Source organism: Ursus americanus, chromosome 35 (genome assembly GCF_024610735.1).
Source record: "Ursus americanus isolate L20-20 chromosome 35, mUrsAme1.1.p, whole genome shotgun sequence".
In the NCBI taxonomy this organism is placed as follows: Eukaryota; Metazoa; Chordata; class Mammalia; order Carnivora; family Ursidae; genus Ursus; species Ursus americanus.
Window position 1 is genome coordinate 14,678,203 of NC_142161.1, and position 25,667 is coordinate 14,703,869.

Here is a 25,667-nt window from a genome sequence, read left to right on the forward strand (position 1 = left end):
AGCAGCACCAGAATGATACATTGGAAGTGTAGTAGGAAATCCTTTCCGTGTTAATTAGTGGAATCTGAATTTTAGAAATTGAGTTGCACTTGTTTTGTTTCCCTTGGTCCATTCAGACTGAAACAAGAAATGGCTGTATTGTATGCAAACTTCTAATTCTCCTTGATAGTTTTATTTCCATGTTAAAAAAAGAAAAGTATTCCTATTGCGACCGATATTTAGTTAGTTGTGATATTAATTGAAACTTTCTAAACATTTTGTAGGAAATATTTTTGAACAGAGAAATTTTTTAAGAAGTGTTTTGCTGAGTAGAAAGGAAAGAGGATGGTCCCATACAACTGGAGTTGGCAAGGATAGAAAAGCTAAAGATTTCAGGGGCGCCTGGGTGGCTCAGTCGTTAAGCGTCTGCCTTTGGCTCAGGGCGTGATCCTGGCGTTCTGGGATTGAGCCCCACGTCAGGCTCCTCTGCTGGGAGCCTGCTTCTTCCTCTCCCACTCCCCGTGCTTGTGTTCCCTCTCTCACTGGCTGTCTCTCTGTCAAATTAATAAATGAAATCTTTAAAAAAAAAAAAAAGAAAGAAAAGCTGAAGATTTCAAGTGAGAAATGAGATCATGCATATGCATCAATGCTTCTTTTCTTTTTATTTATTTTAAAAATTTTATTTATTTGTCAGAGAGAGAGACAGAGCACAAGCAGGGGGAGCAGCAGACTGTTTATCTCCTGATGGGCACTTAGGTTTTTTCCCTGTCTTGGCTACTGTAAATAATGCTGCAGTAAACAGGGGTGCATATATCTTTTTGAAATTCATGATTTTGTTTTCTTTGGGTAAATACCCAGAAATGGAATTACTGTATCACATGATATTTCTATTTTTAATTTTTTGAGTAACCTCCATACTTTTTGCCATAGTGGCTGCACCAATTTACATTCCCACCAACATTATGTGAGTGTTCCCTTTATTCACGTCCTCACCAACATTTGTTGTTTCTTGTTTTTTTTATACTTAGTCATTCTGACAGGTGTGAGGTGATACCTCACTGTGGTCTTGCAGGTCCGTGATAATTAGTGATATTGAGGAAGTTTTTATGTGTCTGTTGGCAATCTGTATGTCTTCTCTGGAAAAATATTTATTCAGGTTCTCTGCCCATTTATAAATTGGATTGTTGTTTTGGTGTTGAGTTATATGAGTTCATTATATGTTTTGATCAATGATTATTTTTTCCCTAAGATTTTATTTATTTGAAAGAGAGAGAGAGTGAGAGAGAGAGCAGGAGCAGGGGAAGCAGCAGAGGGACAGGAAGAAGGAGGCTTCCCACTGAGCAGGGAGCCCAAAATGGGACCCGATACCAAGACCCTGGGATCATGACCTGAGCCGAAGGCAGACGCTTAACCAACTGACACACCCAGGCACCCCTGGTCAATGGTTATTTTAAAGACAAAATATATGTTAGTATTAGGATTTTGTTTCTTTTGTTTTTTAATGAGCTTTATAAAGGTATAATTTACATATAATAAAATTTGCCAGTATACAATTCATTAAGTCTTGAAAAATACATATGGCTGTGTAATAATCTCCATAATCAAGATTTGAGACATTGACATCGTCCCTAAAAAGTTCCCTTGTATTCATTGCAGTCAGTTCCCTCTCTTCACTCCCTGGAACCATTTATCTGCTCTCTCTCGGTATAGTTTTGCATTCAATTTCATATAAATGGAATCATACAGTAAGTAACTCTTTATGTCTGCCTTTTTTTCACTTCACATAATACTTCAGATTCATCTGTGTTTTTGTGTATATCAGTGGTTTTTTCTTTTTTGAGAGAGAGAGTGTGTGTGGGGGGGGGTTGGGCAGAGGGAGAAGAAGAAAGAGAATCTTAAGCAGGCTCCACACTCAGCACAGAACCTGATGCGGGTCTTGGTCTCAGGATCCTGAGATCATGACCTGAGCCAAAATCAAGAGTTGGACGCTTAACCAACTGAGCCACCCAGTCATCCCTATCAGCAGTTTCTTTTTCTTGATAAATAGTATTCCATTGTCTGGATAGACTACATTTTTTCCCATTCTTTCACTAGTAAATGGACAGTTGAATTGTTTCCACTTTGAGGCGATTAGGAATAAAGCCACTATTAATTTTCATATATAAATCTTTGTGTGGATGTATATTTTCATTTATCTTCTTTGAATACCTGTAGGTGGATATTGTTGAGTTGAAGAATAAATATATGCTTAACTTTGTAAGAAACTGCCCAGTTGTTTTCCAAAGTCGTGGTACCATTTTACATTCCTACCAGCAATGTTTGAAAGTTCCAGTTGCTCCACATACTTTCTATGGTCAGTCTTTAGCCATTCTACTGGTGTATAATGATATTTCCTGTGGTTATAAATTTTCATTTCCCTAATGACTAATGATTTTGAGTAGCTTTTCATGTGCTTATTGGCCTAAAGGGAGTTCATCTTTGTAATACTGATACAATAATATTATCTAATCCACAGCTGATACTCAGGTTTTGTCAGTTGTGCCAATAATGTCCTTTATAAACTTTTCCTTCCCCCATATCCAATTCAGGATCACACTATGATGTTTAGTTGTCATGTTTCTTTGGTTTCTTTTAATCTGCAACAAAAATCTGTTTTCTCTGTCTTTATGGACTTTGACTTAAAAACCCACAAAAACTGTAAGCCTGCTATTTTGTAGAATGCCTCTCAGTTTGGGTTTATCTGATACTTCCTTGTGATTGGATTCAGGCTATGCATTTTGGGGAAGAATGTTCCAAAAATGCTGTTACATCTTTATCAGAGGCGTCATATCAAGAAGCACGCTATGTGAATATTGGTGATGACTTTATGTGTTGCCCAAGAAATTTCTGCCTATCCTGACCTTGTGAAGAATTCTCTTTTCTTCTAGAATTTTTAAAGTTTTGGTGTTTAAGGTTTAGATTTATGATTTATTTCAAAATAATTTTGGACTGTGATGTGAGATAGGGGTTGAGGTTTTTTCCCCCAACTTTTTCCCTTGTTACCTTTCTTGTTTTTCTGTTTTCTATTTGTTTGATTCTGCTCTTTATTATTCTATTTTCTTTGAAATTTAATTTGCTTTTCTTTTTCTAGCTTAATGTAAAAACTTAGATCAATGATTTAGACCTTTTTTTTTCATTTAAGGATTTAAATATTTTCCTCTAATTATTGCTCTTATGCAGCCCACAAATTTTGATATTTAATATTTACTCTCTTTCACTTTGTTGAAAATATTTCCTCATTTCCTGTGTAATTTCTTTTTTGACTCCTGGGCTATTATTTAGAAATATTGGGACTTTTGGGGTCCCTGGCTGGCTCAGTCAGAAGAGCATGCGACTCCTGTTCTCAGGGTTGTGAATTCAGTGCCACATTAGATGTAGAGATGACTTAAAAAATAAAAATCTTAAAAAAAAAATATTGGGACTTTTATAGATATCTACTGCTGTTGGTTTCTGGTTGTCTGTCTGTATGTGTGAGTGATCAGCAAACATACCTTTGAGATTTTAATATTTTGTGTTACATGTGTATGAAAAGAATAAATATTTTGCTGTTGTTGGGTGTAGGGTCCTTTAGATATCCTCATTGATTTTTTTTCCTACTTGTTCTATCAGTTATGAAGAGAGCAATGTTGAAATTGCCATCTATAATTGTAGACCTAACTATTCTTCGTTTCAATTCAGTCAAGTTTTGCTTCATATATTTTGAAGTTTTTTTCTTATTTATTAATGTGACTTCCTGATATATTGAGCTTGTCATCACTATGAAGTCTCCCTTTTTATTTTTGTAATACTCCTTTTCTTGAAATCCATGTTGTCTAACATTAACGTTGTCACTGCAACTTTCTTTTTTATTTATTTTTATTTTTTAAAAAGATTTTATGTATTTATTTGAGACAGAGAGAGAGCACAAGTGGGGAGGAGGATCAGAGGGAGAGGGAGAAGCAGACTTTCCACTGAGCAGGGAGACTGACGTGGGGCTCGATCCCAGGACCAGGACCCTGGGATCATGACCTGAGCTGAAGGCAGATGCTTAACCAGCTGAGTCAGGGGCCCCTGTCACTGCAACTTTCTTAAGCTTACTGATACATATTTTCCCCCTACTTTTTATTTTGAGTTTATCCATATCTTCATATTTTTAAAATATTTTATTTATTTATTTATTTATTTGAGAGAGAATGAGAGAGAGAGCAAGAGAGAGGGGAGGGTCAGAGGGAGAAGCAGACTCCCTGGTGAGCAGGGAGTCTGATGCAGGACTCAATCCTGGGACTCCAGGATCATGACCTGAGCTAAAGGCAGATGCTTAACCAACTGAGCCACCCAGGTGCCCCATATCTTCATATTTATGGTATATCTGTTATAAACAACATTTTTGGTAGGGTTGAATTTAAATATTTTATTTTGTAATTAATTTTCTATTTATCCAAAATTTTTTTTGTCCCTTTGTCCTTCCTTTCATGTTCTTTTGGGCTAATCAAAATTTTTTTCCACTGTTTCATTTTATTCTTCTGTTCACTTTTTATCTATACCTTTTCTGCATTAATTTTTAATGTGTGACTTGGGATTACAATATGAACCCTTAACTTAATCTAGTTGACTTAGAGTTTATATTGTACCATTTTACATAATATGTAGGTACCTAGCCAAAAAAAAAAAAAAAAGAAGTAGGTACCTAGCAGCAGTAGAATTCCATTTACCACTTCCTGTCATTTGTGCTGTTGTTGTTACACATACCACATCTGCATGTTTCATTTACCTGTGATTTATCCTGCTTTGTGTTTCTTTGTTTTCACCCTTCCTTGTGTTTGCTCTGCTTCTTGGGTCTGTAAGTTACATTTTTCACCAAATTTTGGGGAAATTTTGGCCTTTATTCAAGTATTTTTTTCTACTCTTTTCTATCCTCTCGTAGACTGTAATTACCCATATGTTAGTCTGTTTGACATTATCGCACAGGTAGGTTACTAAGGCTTTATCTTTTTTTTCAATCTTTTTTTCTTCAGATTGTATAATTTCTATTGCTCTATGATTCATGTTCCCTGTTCCTTACTTCTGCTATCCCTAATCTGCTGTTAATGTCCATCTTGTGAATATTTTATTTCACATATGTGCTTTGGGTTCTAGAATGTTCATTTTTATAGTTTACATTTTTCTGTTTTTCCTTCTTTGATTTCATTACAACTGTATTTTCCTTTAAATTCTTGAATATATTTAGAAGAGCTACTTTAAAGTTCTTGCCTGCTGACCAGTGTCTAGACCTTGATTGATTTCTGTTCATTTCCTTTTCTCTTGACCATGAGTCATATTTTTCTATTTCTTCTAATGTTTATTAATCTTTTTTAAAAATTTATTTATTCATTTGAGAGAGAGAGCTCAAGCACGCGAGCAGTGGTGGGGGTAGAGGCAGAGGGAGAGGGAGAAACAGATTCCTTGCTGAGCAGGGACCCCAATGTGGGGCTCAATCCCAGGTCTCGGAGATTATGACCTGAGCTGAAGGCAGACACTTAATCATCTGAGCCATCCAGGTATCCCTGTTTATTAATCTTTTAATCATATATTGGACATTGTGGGGAACACAATGCAAAGGCAAAAGATTCTGTTATCTTTTCCCAGAGGTTATTGATTTTTTGCTTTGCCAGGCTGTTAAAGTTGGTTAGACTCTTAACACAGACTCTGCCATCTTTGTAGTGAGTAGTAACTGAAATCTCTGCTCAGGTCTTTTAAGTCTTTCATCTGTTGCTTTTTTGCTGGGCCCACAGAGTCTTCTGCACGCATGTACAAATAAGAGTTAGCCAAGGATTTGGGCAGAATTACACAGACTTTTGTGGTTCCCTCCTTCGTAGCATCCACTTTCTCACTTTCCAGGCTCTCTGACATCCCTAAATGCTGTCTTCTGATTTCTCAAACCAGTAAGTCTGCAGTTTTCTGCTTGATTTCCAGCCCCCTCTGTCAACCATGCTAACTGGAGAGTACCCTTTGGGGAAAAGCCATATATAGGCACATTTCACCTGGTACAGTTCCTTTCTTTTTTGGTTATCCATAGGTAGATAACAAACCACCCAAATGTAGTGGCTTTAAACAGAAACACTTATTATTTTTATTATTATCTCTCGTGGTTCTTGAGTTTGATTAGATTCGGTTGTGTGGCTCTTGCTTGGGTGTTCTACCATTGTAATCAAAAGGGGGCTGAGGTCGTCTTGAAGTCTTCCTCATTCTCATGGGTCTGATGGTTGATGCTGGCTGTTCGATGGGACTCAGTTGGACTTCAGGTAGCCACACTGTCTTTCAAATTTTGCGTTCTGTTGAATTTCTGCCTGCTTTTGGTCATTCTCTAGTGCCTTCAAATAGTTGTCTTTCATACAGAACTTATATTATCTGATAGTCCACTACAGACTACTCCATCATTACCAGTAATGGAACTCCCATTCCTCCTTTTCTTTCCTCCATAGCACTCATCACACTTGACATTTAATATAATTTATTTCTTTTTAAATATTTTATTTATTTATTTATTTATTTATTTATTTATTTATTTATTTGACAGATATAGAGACAGCCAGCGAGAGAGGGAACACAAGCAGGGGGAGTGGGAGAGGAAGAAACAGGCTCATAGTGGAGGAGCCTGATGTGGGCCTCGATCCCATAACGCCAGGACCATGCCCTGAGCCGAAGGCAGACGCTTTAACCGCTGTGCCACCCAGGCGCCCCCATTTAATATAATTTATTAACTTATTTATTTGGTTTATTTTGTGTCTCCTTCCACTAAAATGCAGGCTTCATTAGAGTTTTGTCTCTTTAGCAATTGCTGGGCACATAGTAGATGCCCCACAAATATTTGTTGAATATTTCAACTCTTCAGAATAGCCAAAAGTAAGCAAAATCATCTTGATGACCAAGAGGGACTATTATAGAGCCTTGTTCTTTCAACACTGTTGCGCTGGTAGACTAGCGTATCTGAGGTTTATATCTCCTTGGCTTAAGAGCAGGTTATAGAGAATTTGACATTTCATTTTCATCATGACTGCCATGTGGGTGAATTTAGCAGGCCAGAGCTGGTTACGGATCAAATGCAATTAGCATGTGGAAGTGCTCTATGAAGTGTAAAGCGCTATGAGATTATAAAGCATATCAGATAATTCCATGAAGTAGCATCTATTAGTCTGGTCTTTTCAGATTTCATTTCAAAAGTATTTTTGAGTTTGCATATTTTTAAGGGATGAATATTTTTACTTACTGGAACAATAATAAAAGTCATAGCAGTGTGTTTCTAATAAAGTCCTTGCTAAGTTCTTATTAATATTTTATCTGGCTTTTCTTTTTTAGGAACTTGAGAGATTTCAGAACTTTGTAAAATGCTGTCCTCCTTTTGATATCGTCATTGATGGGCTCAATGTTGCCAAAACATTTCCTAAAGCTCGTGAATCTCAAGTTGTAAGTACAAGTTTTATATTGTTATTCCAAATCTCTAGAAATATTTATTGTACTTATTTGTGATCTTCCTTGGGTCTCTTAACTCCCCATTTTTCCTTCCTCTAAAAATAAGTTCCTAAAGGTGTTACAGTAACTAGCTGCTTATCTAAGAGTCACTGTTCTTGTCTCTGGCAAGTAAGTGGCTCTTCTAGGCGGGCCAAGAGTGATTAAAAAGTCCACGTAATAGGGGCGCCTGACTGGCTCAGTTGGTTAAGTGTCTGACTCTTGATTTCAGCTCAGGTCTTAATCTCAGGGTCATGAGTTCAAGTTCTGTGTTGGGCTCCACGCTGGGTATGGAGCCTTCTTTTAAAAAAAGTCCCTATAATAAAGGGCCATATCATGCCTTTTTCTTATATAATTTTTAGCTAACCTTCTTCTACATCTCTACTCTTTCTTTGGGTTACTCTATAATTTCCGTGTGTGTCACATTCTCTATTTGAAATTTACCAACATAAACTATCTAGATATTAATGTATTTGTTTTTTCCAAACAGTATGCTCATAAATGAATCTAAGCAGTTCTTTTTTTGTAAGGTAGTCATTTGTTCTATCAGTTTATAAGTGTCTAGTAGTTTCTAATAGGAATATCATGATTTTTTTATAGCAGTAGCGAGCAATTATTTTAATCCCCTTTTTATAGATAAGAATATTAGAAAAGTGAAACAAACTTTGTATAGCAAATCCTTAGAAAGCAGTCATAGCATCAGAATTCAATTGTAGAGAGCTCCTGGGTTTCAAGCTTGTGGCTCTTTTCTTTTCTTTTTTTTTGTTTAAGATTTATTTATTTGAGAGAGAGAGAGCAGGGGGAGGGGCAGAGGGAGAGAGAGAATCTCCATGAGGCTCCCCGCTGAACGCAGATCCTAACAGGGGGCTTGAACTTACAACCCTGATCATGACCCGAGCTGAAATCAAGATTCGGATGCTTAACTGACTGAGCCACCCAGGTGCCCCCAAGTTTATCGCTGGCAGTTTTTGGCCATTCATCTGTAGTTAATCTGTTATTTCTTAAAAATTGCTGCCAACTTAAAAGCTGTTTCTCAGAGATGCTACTAGTCCAGTTTGACCATTTATACTCAGAAAAGCTTACAAGTACTCAAAGCACAAGGTTGGTTTACAGAAATTTCTTTATATGCCTTTCCTTTATGTTTGTGCCTACATTTTTGTGGTCAAGTATGTAGTTTTCAATCCTTTATTTTTTAAAAAACACAAAAACAAGTTGAAAATATTTTGTCTTTTAGGTGCTTGAAGGGATCTTTGAGGCAGTAATATTGACAAGGGCAAAGTCAGAAAATGAAACATAAAATTGCTATCTCTAATGCATGGTGGAGCTCAGAATCAGAAGGGCTCATTCTAAAAAGTTCCTTCTCTAATCTGTGAGAAGTAAAGTTTTGTATTTGTTTACCTTTGGTTTGATTTTCAGCTTCACACAAAGCACTAAAAATTGACTTGCCAGAAATATATAGCCTAAATTGGGTGAACATTTTTGGGGAAAGTAACACATTGAAAATGATGTAGTGGATACATCCCCTTGCGTTATATGAGAAAAAATGTGCACATTTGGAAAGATCCTAGCAGATTTTGGCAAATGAAGAGGCAAAGAACAAATGATTGACCAGTGAAATCATGGGCATCTACCACTGCTTTTAGTTTTTACTCTTCAAATACTTTAATGTTAGCAACACTTTATGTGACAAGTAATTGTTGTTACTCAGCTCTTCAAAGCACTGTTATCTTGTGGCAGTGCACTGACATTATGTTTGGGAAACCACAGCTCAGAGGCTCAGCTTAGAGATGCCACCTGAATAAGGAAGAAGGAAAGATTTCCTTCTCAAGTTTTTTCTCAAATCTCTGAAGCTAGAGATTTGTAATAAATAAAGATATGTCATATTTGTCATAGACCTCTCTCTCTCTCTCTCTCTTTTTTTTTTTAATAAATCTATTGTCAGGCCCTTTTGTGGCTTAGTTTTATTCTTTAACACTTTCTAGATTGTCAGAACTAGCTTCCCAGTTTTTCCATTAATCTTTTAAATAGGATTTTAGTTTAGAAGTTAAGAATAAGGATTTCAGGGGTGCCTGGGCGGTTCAGTCAGTTAAGTGTCCAGCTCTTTTTTTGTTTGTTTGTTTGAGAGAGAGGGAGAGAGATCACAGAGGGAGAGAGAGAGAAGCAGACACGCTACTGAGCAAAGAGTGCAACGCGAAGCTCGATCCCAGGACTCTGAGATCATGACCTGAGCCAAAGGCAGACGCTTAACCAGCTGAGCCACCCCGGCGCCCCAGGCATCCAACTTTTCATTTCCATTCAAGTCATGATCTCAGGGTTGTGAGATCCAGCCCCATGCCAGCTCTGTGCTATTTGTGGAGCCTGCTGCTTAGGATTCTCTCTCCCTCTGCCTCTCCACCCCCTTATCCCCCCATCCCTGTGCTCACTTGCTCACTCTTTCTCTCTCAAAAGAAAAAAAAAAGAAGAAATAAGATTCTAGAGTAAAGAGCTTTTATGGTTTGAGCAAATTACTTAACCTCTCTGTGCCTTAGTTTCCCAGTATGTAAAATGGAGAGAACAATAATACCTATCTCACAAAGATGTTGTAAAGAATAAATGAATTAATATATGTAAGCATTTGGCACATTGGAAATATGTAATAGGTGTAACTATTATTGTGATTACTGTTCAGATTAACTTCCTAACTGGAACTGTAATTCTTGCTTTCAGTAGACCCTTATTTGGTGGTTTTTTTCCTGTCGGGTCATCTGTGTCAATAGAGTTAAAAGAAAATGCAAAGCTCTACCCTAGTATTAGACTCAGTCTAGGTAAGGTACTCAAATAATAATTGAGAAATGAAGCCAGTATCATCAAAAACTTAAGAAAAATTTTAAATATGATGAGTTTAAGAAATTTTATTTTTTTCTGATTATAAAAGTAATGTACATAGAAAATTTGGAAATTACAGTAAAGAAGATCATATATAACCTTATATTGAACAATAACCACTGTCAGTGTTTTATTACCTTGCAGTGTTTTTTGCTTTTCTTACCTAGTTGAGCTTCACCTTTGTAAATAATTGTATATCTACATTTTAATTTACAGTTGTTGAAAGCTCTCAATAAAAATGAAATTATAAAAGGAGTAGAAGAAAACATGTACTTTTAAAAATATTTGAGGTGAAAGCACCTTAAAGGCGTATATAAAATCTAGGAGCCCTAATGGGAAGAACAGAGAAGTTTACTAGACACTAAAAAATACTGTAAACATTGTTAAAAGATAACAGCAAAGAGAAAAAATTGTTTACAGCACATGTGACAAAGGGCTAATTTTCTGACACTACCATTGTCTCTTATAAGCCTGTAAGAAAAAGATGAACCATCCAGTAGAAAAGTGATTTAACTTTATTCATGATTATAGATACTCAAATAAAAATATTTATATTCCAGATTGGCAGATTTTAAAAAGTTGGTTGTATCCAGTATTTTGAATGGTTTGGAGAGGTGGGGAGAAGAGTATCAGTACAGTATTTTTGGTGGATGATTTGACAACAACTCTGAATACCTAAAATGTTGAAATACTCCTTGTAGGAACTGATACATTGACACAAACACATAAAGTTATATTTCCAGGTATGTTAGTTAAGCATTGTTGGTAAGCAGAAAAGTCTCATCAACCTAAATATTTATCAGTCTAGGTCCTGATATATATTGAAATATCCATTTTATTTATTTTTTAATTTTATTTCCAGTATAGTTAACATACAGTGTTAAATTAATTTTGAGTGTACAATGTAGTGATTCAACAATTCTGTACATTACTCAGTGCCCATCACGATAACTGTACTCTTAATCTCCTTCACCTCGTTCACCCATCCTCCCATGCAGCTCCCCTCTGGTAACCATCAGTTTGTTCTCTATAGTTAAGAGTCTTGAAATATCTATTTTAAATGAATGAGGTAGATTTGTATGTGCTGATACAGAATAATAGCCAAATAAGTATAAGAAGCAATTTGAAGAATAATAAGCTTATATAGCCCCACCTGTTAAAACAAAGTAAAGGATTATCCGTATAAATGTTTGTTAGCTAAGTCTGTATATGCCCAGAAGTTTTCTAGAAACTACATAAAATCTTAACAATAATAAACTTTTGGAGGTGGAGATAGAGTATAAGAGAGTGAGAGGATTTCACTTTTTCATTTGTCTTTTTCAAATTTTCTTTCACAATGAGTATGTATTACTTTAAAATAAAAAAGCAAACCACCATCAGGAAAAGAAAAAACTGAAGAGGCATTCTTGGTAAATATTCTAAGATAACTATATAATACTTTGTATCTTATGGATGTACCACAACTCTTTAATCATTTCCCTGTTGATGGGCATATTAGATTGTTTCCCGTTTTTCACTACAGTAAATAGTGCTTGGGAGATCTCTGTGCAGCTTTCAGATGATTTCTTTAAAACAGATTCTCAGAAATGGAAGTCAAAGAGTGTGGATATTTTAAGGTCCCAGTACATATTGCCAAATTGCTTTCCAAAATGATTGTAGCAATTTTTACTCCTACAAAGCCTCGGAATAGAAGTTTCTTCAAGGTTACTTATTACATGATTGCTGCAACTATTGAGCCACATTTGTGCTGTGAATCTGTTATGTGAAAAGAGCTGGACAGGTTCCCCACCACCACCATTTTTTAGATTTAAAACATTTATTAACAAAATTAAATAGTCCAGAAAGGTAATATTCTTGACTAGTTAAGATATTCTTGATATGTCTACTTTATTTCTGTTTCTTACTACAGTCACCTATAAGCATGAATAAAGGAAATATTAGGAATCCTATTTCTGTGTGCCTTAAGCTTTTTCATCTTTGTGTGAAGAAGTTTCTGGATTTTTTCTGTGGAATAATGCACAGATAATTTATGTTCTTCCCATGAGCTCTCTGTATAATACATGACAAATTCTTGGTCTTTTTCCATTTAATTATTACATATCCAACAGTGTTCTCTGTAAGTCAGCTCATAGATAAGAAAATACCATTTTTACCTTCATTATTTAGGGAGTAGCACTGTGATTGTATATCTTGGCCTAAGGGCCTACAGCTTAGGAGTGACAGAGGTCAAGGAGCCAAAAATAAGTTCTTGTGAATTTATTTTCTCAATTTCCATATACGTCTTTTTTGTATTTTAATTTTTTGAAGCCAGATTATGTCTTATATATGATGTCAGCAGAAACTTGTGGAGTTGAGACTTATTGGTGGTTGTCATTGCTTGGGTATATGCAAATTTAGCCATCCGTACATAACATATGTCTATCCATCCACTTGTCACCTCAGTTGAGTAGTGGTATTGGCAGCTCTGCACAGTTTAATATTAACCTTAATCTGAACTTTAAATATTTGCTGAAGGTTTTCTAACAATGCAGTAAAAGGTAGTGGTAATTGACACATTTTTCGGAGTGAGGTACAGAATTTTTAAGCAAGGAGAAGTTGTTGTAACTGATTTTTGCATTTTGAAAAGCTGTCACTCAGGCTGCAAACTTCTGCCTGCCAAAACCTTCTCATGTAGACATTCAAGTCGATTAACTTACTTGGTAAATAAGAAAAAATTGTTTACAACACATGTAACAAAGGCAGAATGGCAAAATTCATTGAAAGAAAAAGCAATAATCAATGTGGAATACAGGTAATACCCCAGTATTCTTCAGTCTGTCTTTGCTGTTGGTCCTAGAAGTGATATAAGAAGTAAAGATGACAAACACAGGTTCTAAGGAGAGCAGTATGTAATTTGTACAGAGCCGTTACGGCCAAAGTGATTCACAAGAGCCTTTAACTTAGATGTGAAGGTTTATATTTAAATGTTACTTGTGATTCTGAAAAAAGAATATGGTATGGAAGAGTATGGATTAATATATGATTTTGTTGTTTACTGAAAAAGAAAATTTTTTGCTGAAAAGTTATTATTAAATGAATATTTAATCTGTGTTTTATCTTACAGTTTCTGGTGTCTTACTACAATTACAGGATATACTAAATGAAAATGGGGATCGTAAAGTCCCAAGTTAGATTTCACTTTGGGCATAATTTAGGGTCTTGACCAAGTCATACCTCAATTCTTTCATATCTGCATTAGTATTCTTTTTCTTTTATTGAGATGTAATTCATTATTTCAGCCTTTTAAAGTGTATAGTCCAGGCGCACCTGGGTGGCTCAGTCGGTTAAGCATCTGACTCTTGATCTCAGCTCAGGTCTTGATCTCGTAGTCGTGAGTTCAAGCCCCACATTGGGCTCCACCCTGGGATGGAGCCTACTTTAAAAAAATAATAAAAATAAGTAAAAATTAAAAAAATATATGAAGTGTACAGTCCAACTGGTTCTTGGACTTTTGGCTAAGGTCAAGTGTAAAGTGTACAATCCGGTGGTTTTTAGTATATTCACAAAGTTTTGCAACCATTACCACTATCTAATTCCAGAATATTTTCATTCTCCAAAGTAACACCATACCCATTAGTAGTGACTTCCAGTTCATTCTTCCTCTTAGTCCCTTGGCAACTACTAATCTGCTTTCTGTCTTTATGGATTTGCGTATTCTGGACATTTCGTATTTTCATTTAGTATGTTTCCAGAGTTCATCTGTTTATAACATGAATCACTATTTTACTCCTTTTTATTGCAAAATAATATTCCTTTGTATAGATAGGCCACATTTTATTTATCTGTTCATAGTGTGTGGTATTTGGGTTGTTTCCACTTTTTGGCTATTGAGAATAATGTTGCTGGGAACATTTCACATACAGGCTTTTGTGTGGATATTTTTTTCTTTTTTTAAGTTGCACAGAGAACTCTATTGACACTGAGGAATTACCTTCCTGAAAGGCATGGATATAGATTAAATGACCTTTTCAGGTAACAACCTTTTAGAAAGTTTAATCTTGATTCAAAGGCCAAATCTAGAAAAGCAAATCATTTTAGAGAAGATAAAACAGCTGAATCTGGCCAGTGAACTGAATATTCAGTGAACTACCCCTTTTTAGAAAGAAATTTTAATTTTATTTAATGTTTTTATCATGATAAGTGTACTCTTTAATCCCCATCACCTATTTTACCCACCCCCCTCACCTCCCCTCTGGTAGCCATCAGTTTGTTTTCTACAGTTAAGAGTCTGTTTCTTGATTTGTCTTTCTCTCTGTATTTTTTTTCTCTGCTCATTTGTTTTGTTCTTAAATTCCACAAATGAGTGAAATCATATGTATTTGCTTACCATTATGCTCTCTAGCTCTATCCATGTTGTTGCAAATCACAGTGTTCTTTTTATGGCTGAATAATATTCCATTACAAACACACACACACACACACACACACACACACACACACACACACACACACACACCCCACATCTTCTTTATCCATTCATTTATGGATGGAGATGGACACTTGGGCTACTTCCATAGTTTGGCTATTATAAATAATGCTGCAGTATACATAGGGGTACATGTATCCCATTGAATTAGTGTTTTTGTATTTTGGGAATAAATACCCCAATACCCAGTAGTGCGATCACTGGTTCATAGGGTAGTTCTATTTTTAATTTTTCGAGGAACATCCATGCTGTTTTGTACAATGGCTGCACTGGTTTGCATTCCCACCAATAGTGCTAGAGGGTTCCTTTTTCTCTACATCCTTGCCAACACTTGTCATTTGTTGTGTTTTTGATTTTTGCCGTTCTCACAGTTGTGAGGTAATATCTCATGGAAATTTTGATTTGCATTTCTCTGATGATCAGTGATTTTGAGCGTCCTTTCATGTGTCCGTTGGCCACCTGTATGTATTCTTTGGAGATATGTCTGTTCATGTCTTCTGCCCATTTTTTACTTCGATTATTTGTTTTGGGGTACTGAGTTGTATCAGTTCTTTATATATTTTGGATACTAACCCTTTATGGGATAAGTTGTTTGCACATATCTTTTCCTCATTCAGTAGGTTGCCTTTTAGTTTTGTTGACTGTTCCTCCACTGTGCAGAAACTTTTTATTTCGATATAGTCCCAATAGTTAATTTTGCTTTTATTTCCCCTGCTTCAGGAGACCTATCTAGAAAAGTGTTCTATGGCCAATATCAGAATAATTACTGCCTGTGCTCTCTTTAAGGACTTTTATGGTTTCAGGTCTCACATTTAGGTCTTTAATCCATTTTGAGTTTATTTCTGTGTGTGGTGAAAGAAAGTGGTCCTGTTTCATTCTTTAGCATGTAGCTATCTTGTTTTCCCAACACCATTTGTTGAAGAGACTGTTATTTTTCCTGATGTATATTCTTGTCTGTTTTGTCAAAGATTAATTGACCATATAATTGTGGGTTTATTTCTTAGTTTTCTATTCTGTTCCATTGATCTATGTGTCTGTTTTTGTGCCAGTACTCTACCACTTTGTAATATAACTTGAGGTCTGGAATTGTGACACCTCCAGTTTTGTTTTTGTTTTTCAAGATTGCTTTGGCTATTCAGGGTCTTTTAAGGTTCCGTACAAATTTTAGGATTGTTTATTCTAGTTCTGTGAAAAATGCTACTGGTATTTTGATAGGGATTGCATTAAATCTGTAGATTGCTTTGAATAATATAGACATTTTCACAGTATTTGCTCTTCCAACCCATGGTCGTGGAATGTCTTTCCATTTCTTTGTGTCGTCTTGAATTTCTTTCAGCAGTGGTTTATAGTTTTCAGGTCTTTCACCTCTTTGGTTACGTTTATTCCTAGATACTTAATTGTTTTTGTGCAGTTGTACTTGGGATTGTTTTCTTCATTTCACTTCCTGCTGCTTCTGTAAAGAAATGCAGCAGATTTCTGTACATTGATTTTGTATCCTGCAACTTTACCAAATTCATTCATCAGTTTTAGTAGTTTTTGGTGGAGTCTCTAGGGTTTTCTATATACTATCATGTCATCTCAAATAGTGAGAGTTTTACTTTTTCCTTACCAATTTGGATGCCTTTTATTTCATTATGTTGTCTAAATGCTGTAGCTAGGACTCCCAGTACCATATTGAATAAAAGTGGTAAGAGCAGACATTCTTGTCTTGTTCCTGACTTAAGGGGAAAAGCTCTCAGTTTTTCCACCTTGAATGTGATGTTTGCTTTGGGTTTTTCACATAAGGCCTTTATTATGTTGAGGTTTGTTCCCTGTAGACCTACTTTGCAGAGGGGCTTTTTTTTTTTTTAAATGAATGGATGTTATACTTTGTTGAATGCTTTTTCTGCACATATTGAAATGATTGTGTGGTTTTTATGCTTCTCTTATGGATGTGACACTGCACATTGATTGTTTTGTGAATGTTGAATCACCCTTGCATCCTGGGAATAAATCCTACTCGATCGTCTTTTTAGTGTATTGTTGGATTCAGTTTGCTAATATTTTGTTAAGGATTTTTATCTATATTTATGAAAGATACTGGACTGTAGTTCTCTTTTTTTTTTGTGATGCCTTTATCTGGTTTTTGTGTCAGGGTCATACTGGCCTCCTAGAGTGAATTTGGAAGTTTTCCTTCCTCTCCTATTTTTTGGAATAGTTTTTTGTTGTTGTTTTATTTTGTTTTGTTTTTAAGACTCTTATTTATTTGAGGGAGTGAGCAGGGGAGAGAGAGACACGGGGCTCAATCTCATAGCCCTGAGATCACAACCTGAGCTGAAACCAAAAGTCAGACCTCCAACCAACTGAACCACCCAGGCACCCCTAGTTTTTGGAATAGTTTGAGAAGAATAGGTATTAACTCTTTTTTAAATGTTTGGTAGAATTTGCCTGTGAAGCCGTCTGGTCCTAGACTCTTGTTGGTTGGGAGATTTTTGATTAGTGATTCAATTTTATTGCTGACAATTGGTCTATTCAAATTTTCTATTTCTTTCTGCTTTAGTTTTGGTAGGTTATATGTTTCTAGGAATATATCCATTTTTTCTAAGTGTCCAATTTGTTGGCATATAGGCTTTCATAATATCCTGTTACAATTGTATTTCTGTGGTGTTGGTTGTTACTTCTCTTTCATTAGTGATTTTGTTTACTTGGATCCTCTCTCTCTCTTTTTCTTTCTTTCTTTTTTTTTTTTTTTTTAACAAATCTGGCTAGAGGTTTATCAATTTTGTTGATCTTTTCAAAGAACCAGCTCCTGGTTTCATTGATCTGTTCTATTGTTTTTTTGTTTCTGTATCATTTATTTCTGTTCGAATCTCTTTTGAAAAATTTTATTTATTTATTTTAGAGAGAGAGAGAGGGAGAGTATGAGTGGAGGGAAGGGCAGAGGGAGAGGGACAGAGAATCTCAAGCAGACTCTGCTGAGTGTGGAGCCAACGCAGGGCTCGATCTCACAACCCTGAGATCATGACCTGAGCCAAAACGAAGAGTCAGATGCTTAATCGGCTGAGGTAGGCGCCCAGGTGCCCCTATTTCTGTTCTAATCTTTATTATTTCCTTCCTTTTGCTGGGTTTTGCTTTTGTTTATTCTTTTTCTGGCTCCTTCAGGTATAAGGTTAAGTTTTTTGAGTTTTTTTTTTTTTTTTTTTTTTACTTCTTGAGGTAGACCTATATTGCTATAACCTTCCTTCTTAGAACCACTTTTGCTGCATTATGTGGACATGTTTTCTGTTCTTTTGGATATATACCTGGGAGTAGAATTGCTAGGTCATATGGTAGTTCTTTGTTTAACTTTTTGAGGACCTGCCAAACTTCCAAAGCGGCTGCACCATTTTACATTTCCATAGCAGTATATAAGAGTTGTAGTTTCTCTGCATCCTCACCAACATCTGCTGTTATCAGTCTTTTTTATTATAACCATCTAGTGTGTATGAAGTGGTATCTTTTGTGGGTTTTGATTTGCATTTCCTAGTGATGTAGGATGTTAAGCCTCTTTTTATGTGTTTATTGGGCATTTGTATATCTTCTTTGGAAACGTAGCTCTTAAAATCCTCTACCTATTTTTTAAGACGGTTACTTGTCTTTTTATTGTGGAGTTATAATTTTTTATAAATTCTGAATATTAGACCTTTATCAGACATATGATTTGCAAATATATTCTCCCATTTGGACTGTGTTTTCAGTTTCTTGCTGGTAACCTTTGAAGCACGAAAGTTTTTAGTTTTGATGAAGTCCAATTTATCGATTTTTTTTTTCTTTTGTTGCCTGTCATTGTTGGTGTCATATCTAAAAATATCATTGCCTGATCTGGGGTCATGAAGATTTATTCCTATGTTTTTTTCTAAGAGTTCTATAGGATTTGCTACTAATCTTGTAGATGTTTTTCAAGTGTAAAGTGTATCCTGCTTAAAATATATATATCTGGCTTTAAATTTTCAGAAGAATAAAGGTTCTGGTTTATATTTTTATTTTAAAGAATAGGGAAGGGTTCTGAATGACCAACAGATTAATTATATAGCCTCCATTTTGAGGACAGTTCGAGCATCTTAGCTGGGAATTACGATGTAGATTCAGTTACTCTTTATCGAGCACCTGTTCCATGCCAGATACTGTTTTAAGATGTGAGGATATGTCTTTAGGCCAATAAATGCTAGGAAATGCTAGGAACATGATTAGACTAATAGTCATGTTATCTACATAAGACATTCCTAGTATATTGTGCATGTTGTTGTCTACTAACAGTGATTCTTGTATATGATTCTTTTCTTAAAATTTTACCTACGGTGTCAGAATAGAGAATAGCATTTACCCAAAATACTTGATAAGAATTTGTTTTAAATAAGTATTGCAAAGCAGTTTTCATAACATTCATTTCTCCAGAATATGTTGTAATTTGGGAGAAACCAAATTTGAGTAAATTTTAAATTTTTACTAATTTAAAGCGGCAGGTATGAACTCTTGTACCATTGAACCCTTGAGTCAACCTTTATGTAGCACGTTCACATACCTGCTGCAGGATATAGTATTTTGGATTTTCTTAGATTGCATTTAATAAACTTATCTCTTTAGAGCAGTTTTAGGTTAATGAATTTTTTATGAACAGCCATCCCCCAACAACATGCTGTTTTGACTCTTGCAAATACTTCTTAGGAAAAGTGTTGCATAGATAATCAGAGGTAGGAATTAAATTGTGCTTTTTATTTATTTATTTATTTATTTATTTATTTTTATTTAAAGATTTTATTTATTTATTTGACAGAGATAGAGGCAGCCAGCGAGAGAGGGAACACAAGCAGGGGGAGTGGGAGAGGAAGAAGCAGGCTCATAGTGGAGGAGCCTGATGTGGGGCTCGATCCCAGAACTCCGGGATCACGCCCTGAGCCGAAGGCAGACGCTTAACTGCTGTGCCACCCAGGCGCCCCTAATTGTGCTTTTTAAAGCTTAAGTGAGTAGGTAATTGGCACCACCAACTTCCTAATTGTTCAAGTCAAAAACCAAAGATTCTAGCCTCAATTGTTCTTTTTCACTCGCCCCACATCCAGTTGACTAGCAAGTTTTATTGGTCATAACCCCCAAATATATCCCATAATCTTATTATTTCTTTCCATATCCATTAACATTATCTCTCACCTAATCTCCTAAATGGTCTTGCTTTTTCACCCTTGCCCCAGTGACTTTCACTTACCCTTAGAATAAAATCCAGTTCCTGATCATGGAGTATAGTGCCTTTCATCATCTGATCCTTCCTCTCTTTTCAGCCTCATGTCTGGTTTTTTTTTTTTTTTTTTCTCTTTCACTGAATTATGGACACACTAGAATTTTTCCTGTTCCTCAGATATACCGAACTTGTTCCTGCCTCAAGATCTTTGTACTTGCTATTCCTTCAGCCTTTAATGTTCTTTCTTCATTATCAACATCTCATAGGTCTTCCCTAATTCTTCTAAAGTAACCCCCATCTGCTCTCCTACCTTCTGCCTGTATTTTCAGTTACACCAACCTTACTTACTTCCGTGGTGAATTAACAATGGCCACAGATTCTTTGTAGTTCGTCTCATCAGGAGATGGAGTCTGTTTCCCCGTCTCTTGAATCTGGGCTTGCTTTATGATTTGCTTTGACGAGTAGAATGTGGCAGAAGTGACATTGTGGGACCAGGCAAGGGCTCTAGAGGCCGTGCAGCTATGCTGTCACTCTCTAGGAGCCACCAGCTTGTGAACAAGCCCACGTTAGTCTCCTTGAGGATGAGAATCCACATGGAGGAAGAGGGAGAGGGAGAAAGGGGCAAGAGAGAGCATGCTCACAGCCATCTCAACTAAGGCTTCAGACATGAAAGTAAGGTCATCTGGGACCTGCCAACTGATTGTGAACACGTGGATTGGCCTAACCAATACCATGCAGAACAGAATAACTGTCTAGCTGAGCCCAACCCAAATTGCCAACCCAGAGTATCTTGAGAAAATAAGTGGTTATTTTAACTCAAGTTTTGGAGGTAATTATACAGCAATAGTTAACTTATTTAATTCCTTCATAACACTTTGTCTCTACAATTACACGTGCGTATTGTTGTTTATTTTCTTAATCTCCATCAGAATGTAAATGCCTTGAGATTGAAGATTTTGTGCATCTTGTTTCCAGTTATATTCCCAGCACCGAGAAAAGGGCCTTGCACATACTTAATTGCTCAATGGATACTTAGTAGATGAATGAAAGAATGAACAAATGAATATACAGTACATTGTATTAGAAATTGTCTACATTGTTAGAAATAGCATCTGCTTCTCTTTCAGGGTTAATTCTGAAAGACTTTTCGAGTTTCACTCTTTGCACGCTAGTTCACTTGCGAGGTTTGTGATCTAGGCTAAGTCGCTTAACTTCCTCATGCCTTATGTAAAGACTAAATGAGCTAATCCTTGAAAAGCAATATGCAGTACCTGGCACATAGTCCAATAAATTTAAACAGGTAAAAAAAAACCCCACAAAACCCAGCCACCTTGTGTGAGTGCATTAGTTGTCCATGGCCTTAACTTTGTAGGAGCAACAGCACGGTAGTTTTTTATGATGTGTTTAGTTTCCTAATTTAAATATAACAGACAATCTCCTCTTTTAGTTTTTTAGTTGGGGGGGGGTCTTCTTTTTTTTTTTCTTTAACTGATGCTTAGAAGCTAAACTTGAGTCTCTAAATTAATGACTAACTTTCCTGTAAAATAATTAAATAGGAAACATAGTAACCATATAGAGAAAATAAAAGACTGTATTAGTATTAGTATTAGGATAGCTTATACTGCAGTAATAAACACCAAATTTCAGTGGCTTAAAACAAATTATTTCTTGTTCATGCTACGTGTTCATTGTGGATCATCTGTGTCATCATCATCCTCATTCCGGGACTCAGAATAACTTTCTGAAATATTGCCAGTCACTGTGACAGAGGGAAAGGGGGAAGGTGGTAGAGCATACACTGACTCATAAAGCTTCTACTCAGGTACGACACCTATCACTTCTGCTCATAACTGGCAGCTGGTGCAAGCTGTGAAGCTACACCTGAGTTCAGCAAGACAGGGGAGGCAATTCACCACATGTGCCCAGAAGGAGAATTAGTATTTTTGAACAGCTCTAATGACGGCCACACAGAGATTGGTGGTGTCTTGCTTGTTATAATGGTCAAGTCTAGCCTAGGAGCTAGGAAAGAGTCTCAACATGCCCATGCAAACTGTCTTTGCCTAGGTTCTTTTTTTCCAATATCAATTTCCTTCACTGTGGTTTTATATGGAAAGAACTGATGCATTTGTTGGTCACTTTTTCTAGAGTGATCAGGTAGAAATTCTATAGTCTCAGTGACTCATACTTTACACATACTTTCACAACTTTCATTTTTAAGATGGGTTTTTCTTTTGAGTCACCAATTCATCATTAATAATTGACAATGCGAGATCGCCTCGAGGAGATAGGGACACCATACTAATAACCTTTCATCTAAAAGACAAAAGGTTATAAAGCGGAAAGCTTCTTATGTTGAGTTTTCTCATTGTCTCCCCTGACACACACACACACACACACACACACACACACACACACCTACCCACAATTCAGTCCTAGTGTCTTTGTTCCTTGCTCCTTTTGCAGCTTGCGTTTTGGATTTTCAGTTGTTCATAAACTCCTTTAGTAGAGGGTATATAGGAAAAAAAGTACATCATTTTAGATAATCTTGCTAGCTGTTCAAAACTCTACTACCAATTTTTGTAGATAACTGAGAATTGGTTAAAATAGCTTTTGCAGAATGAAAATTTATAATGTAATTTAAAAGAATTATGGCCAGAGATCAGCACTGAATGCTTTCATTCTTACAGCATGCTTGGGGCATTGAATAGAAAGTAGTTTGGTGGAAACACTGCAGAATTTGTTTTGATTGCCATCTCTTAGTTGGTTTTACTCCAGTGAGAGAAAAATGGAAACATGGGTATTGGCCATTAAAGGTCATTTGGCAGTAGCATTTACTTGGCAATGAGTTCTCTTTTTTTCCTGCCACCCAAGTTATTTTATTTCTTTCTGTTGATTTACATAACCTCTTATAAAATGTTTTAGTGACAAAAAGAACCTAAGATACAATAAACTATGCTCGGTGTTTTGTGTGTGTGTGTGTGTGTGTGTGTGTGTGTGTGTGTGTGTGTAATCTTGGGCATATTTTTTTGCCCAAACTATAGAAGTATTATGGAGTTTAACACCAACTGTGCTTGAAATTATGTTTTAATAATGTTAGAGTAGCAAAGAAACTCTTAAATACCTTGCTGTGTTTGCAATGGCTAATGTTAGATTAAGTATTGAAGTATTTTTATTAAACCTCCTTAACTTTTCAATACTTTTGTCCATATAGTTGTTCCTCCTGCTTAAAGACTGGCTCTTAAGGGCTGGATTTAGAGGTAGAAGGTCTTGTTCCTTGGGTCTCAAAACCAGGATGTCATGCTGCTACTTCCCTTCAGAAAACATATACTACCTCCATGTTTGCTCTGAGAAGGTGTTTGAGTAATTTTTTCTATATTGAAATCTAGAATCGAAAACTTGTCATTTTTCCCAGTTTACTTTCATAAGTTTTGTTGATTACTAAGGATTGGAAATAAGTGATTGAAGATTATTTCTAAAAATTTTCTTAATTTTAGTCAACTGGTTAGCAATAGTTTCTTTCCAGTGGAATTTAAAAAGTTGTTCTTGGGGGGCGCCTGGGTGGCGCAGTTGTTAAGCGTCTGCCTTCGGCTCAGGGCGTGGTCCCGGCATTCTGGGATCGAGTCCCACATCAGGCTCCTCTGCTGGGAGCCTGCTTCTTCCTCTCCCACTCCACCTGCTGGGTTCCCTCTCTCGCTGGCTGTCTCTCTGTCACATAAATAAAATAAAAAAAAAAAAAAAAAAAGTTGTTCTTGGGGCACCTGGGTGGTGCAGTCAGTTAAACAACTGACTCTTGGTTTCGGCTCAGGTCATGATCTCAGGTTCGTGAGATCCAGCCAATCCCTGCGTCGGGCTCCATGCTCAGCATGGAGTCTGCTTGAGATTCTCCTCTTCCCTCTGCCCCCCCACTTGTGCTTGCTCTCCCTCTCTCTCTCTAAAATAAATAAATTTAAAAAGTGGTCCTTTCAGTGTTTTTAATGGTAGGAGTTATAGGTACAGTTATTAATCCAGTTATTTCTAGCTTAAACTTTAATCGAGGAAAGCACTTTTTACTTTATCCAAATTATATATTTCTACAAGTACTCATTATATTTCTTTAGAAAAAAATTAATTCCTAAAGATAAGAAACTTTAAAATAAATATGTAGTATTACAAACTGAACCACTAATGATTCTACTATATTTTAGAATATTGATTCTCAGACTTTAGTTGCCTCAGAATCACCTTGAGGGCTTGTTAAAACAGTATGCTGGCCCTACACCCAGAGTTCCTAATTCAGATGGTCTGGGGGTGGGGCTGAGAATTTACATTTCTAAAAAGTTCTTAGGTAATGCTGATGCTGCTGGTTTGGGGGGACCACATTTTGAGAACCACTATTATATAAAAACAGTTTCTCAGAAGTGTGTTCATACTGCCTTACAAAAATAAGCAATTTATAAAAGTCAAACATTCAAAATTATTAGAAGTCTTAATGATTCTTAGATTGGGAATCTGTTTTTTTAACTGACTATATGAAACTCATTTTAAGGTACTGAAACTTGGTCCTAAGAATAATATACTTCTTCCACTTTCAAAATAGAAGTTTGTCATATTTCCATAACAAAGTAGTATTATATATTAAGTAGTTATATTACATTATATAAGTATTACATATAATACTTATATCTAATATTATAGTTATATATTATGTATACTTATATAATAATTATAATATTATAAGTATTATATTTTCAAGTAGTTATATTAGCATTTTGATGATTTTGAGGTACCTAGAATATGACTTTTAAAAAAATAGGGGCGCCTGGGTGGCACAGCGGTTAAGCATCTGCCTTCGGCTCAGGGCGTGATCCTGGCGTTATGGGATCGAGCCCCACATCAGGCTCCTCTGCTATGAGCCTGCTTCTTCCTCTCCCACTCCTCCTGCTTGTGTTCCCTCTCTCGCTGGCTGTCTCTATCTCTGTCAAATAAATAAATAAATAAAATCTTTAAAAAAAAATATATGTTAAGTAGCCAAAAAGAATGTGCTAATTGAGGAAAGCTTAAGACTAAAAGTAATTATATCAAACCAGTGGAATTGCTTGTTTCTCTCTAGGGCATCTGAAATAATTACCCAAATAAATCATTGTTAGTATGTATATGTAGGCCTAAGATTTCAAAAGAAAAAGAAAAACTGGAAATTATAAACTTGGACTGTGAATCTTAGACAGCTAACCTGGTAGCAGCATTTAAGTTCGATTTCATTAGGATTTAGGAAGGCCTGATATGAGTTCTCTAATCTATAAATTTATTACATGGCAGGGGGAAAGTAGAGATAATCTTGACTCATTTTTTAAAATAATTGCATCTGGCTAGTCAAAGGTGACGTTAAATAACTTGGGGAAATAAATAGGTGTTAGTGAATGCCAATCCAGAATTTACTGAAAAACACACACAAAATTTTTTTTCTTACTATTCATCTTTCATGACATAACTCAATGAAGTCACATTACCCTAGATCAAATAATGCCAGACTGACTGGGTACTTCCTTCATCCATGTGCAATTCCACCCACTCCACCTGCTTGACATGTTGTAAGAGTTCTGTTTTGTCAGGTGACTGCTGAAATAGTCTACACCACTCAGAATTATTCTTACACGGACTGACTGCTAATGGAGTGAATGATCAACT

The 25,667-nt window shown here is 36.0% G+C and overlaps 1 protein-coding gene across 4 annotated transcripts in view; it reads left to right on the forward strand.

The window, feature by feature from the left end:
- PRORP (protein only RNase P catalytic subunit) overlaps positions 1–25,667 on the forward strand; it is a 140,165-nt gene that overhangs the window by 41,509 nt on the left and 72,989 nt on the right. For all 4 annotated transcript variants that reach the window (XM_045800012.2, XM_045799995.2, XM_045799987.2 and 1 more), the window contains exon 5: positions 7,333–7,440. In XM_045800012.2, the coding sequence (XP_045655968.1) occupies positions 7,333–7,440 (108 nt within the window). The remainder of the gene's footprint in view (positions 1–7,332; positions 7,441–25,667) is intronic.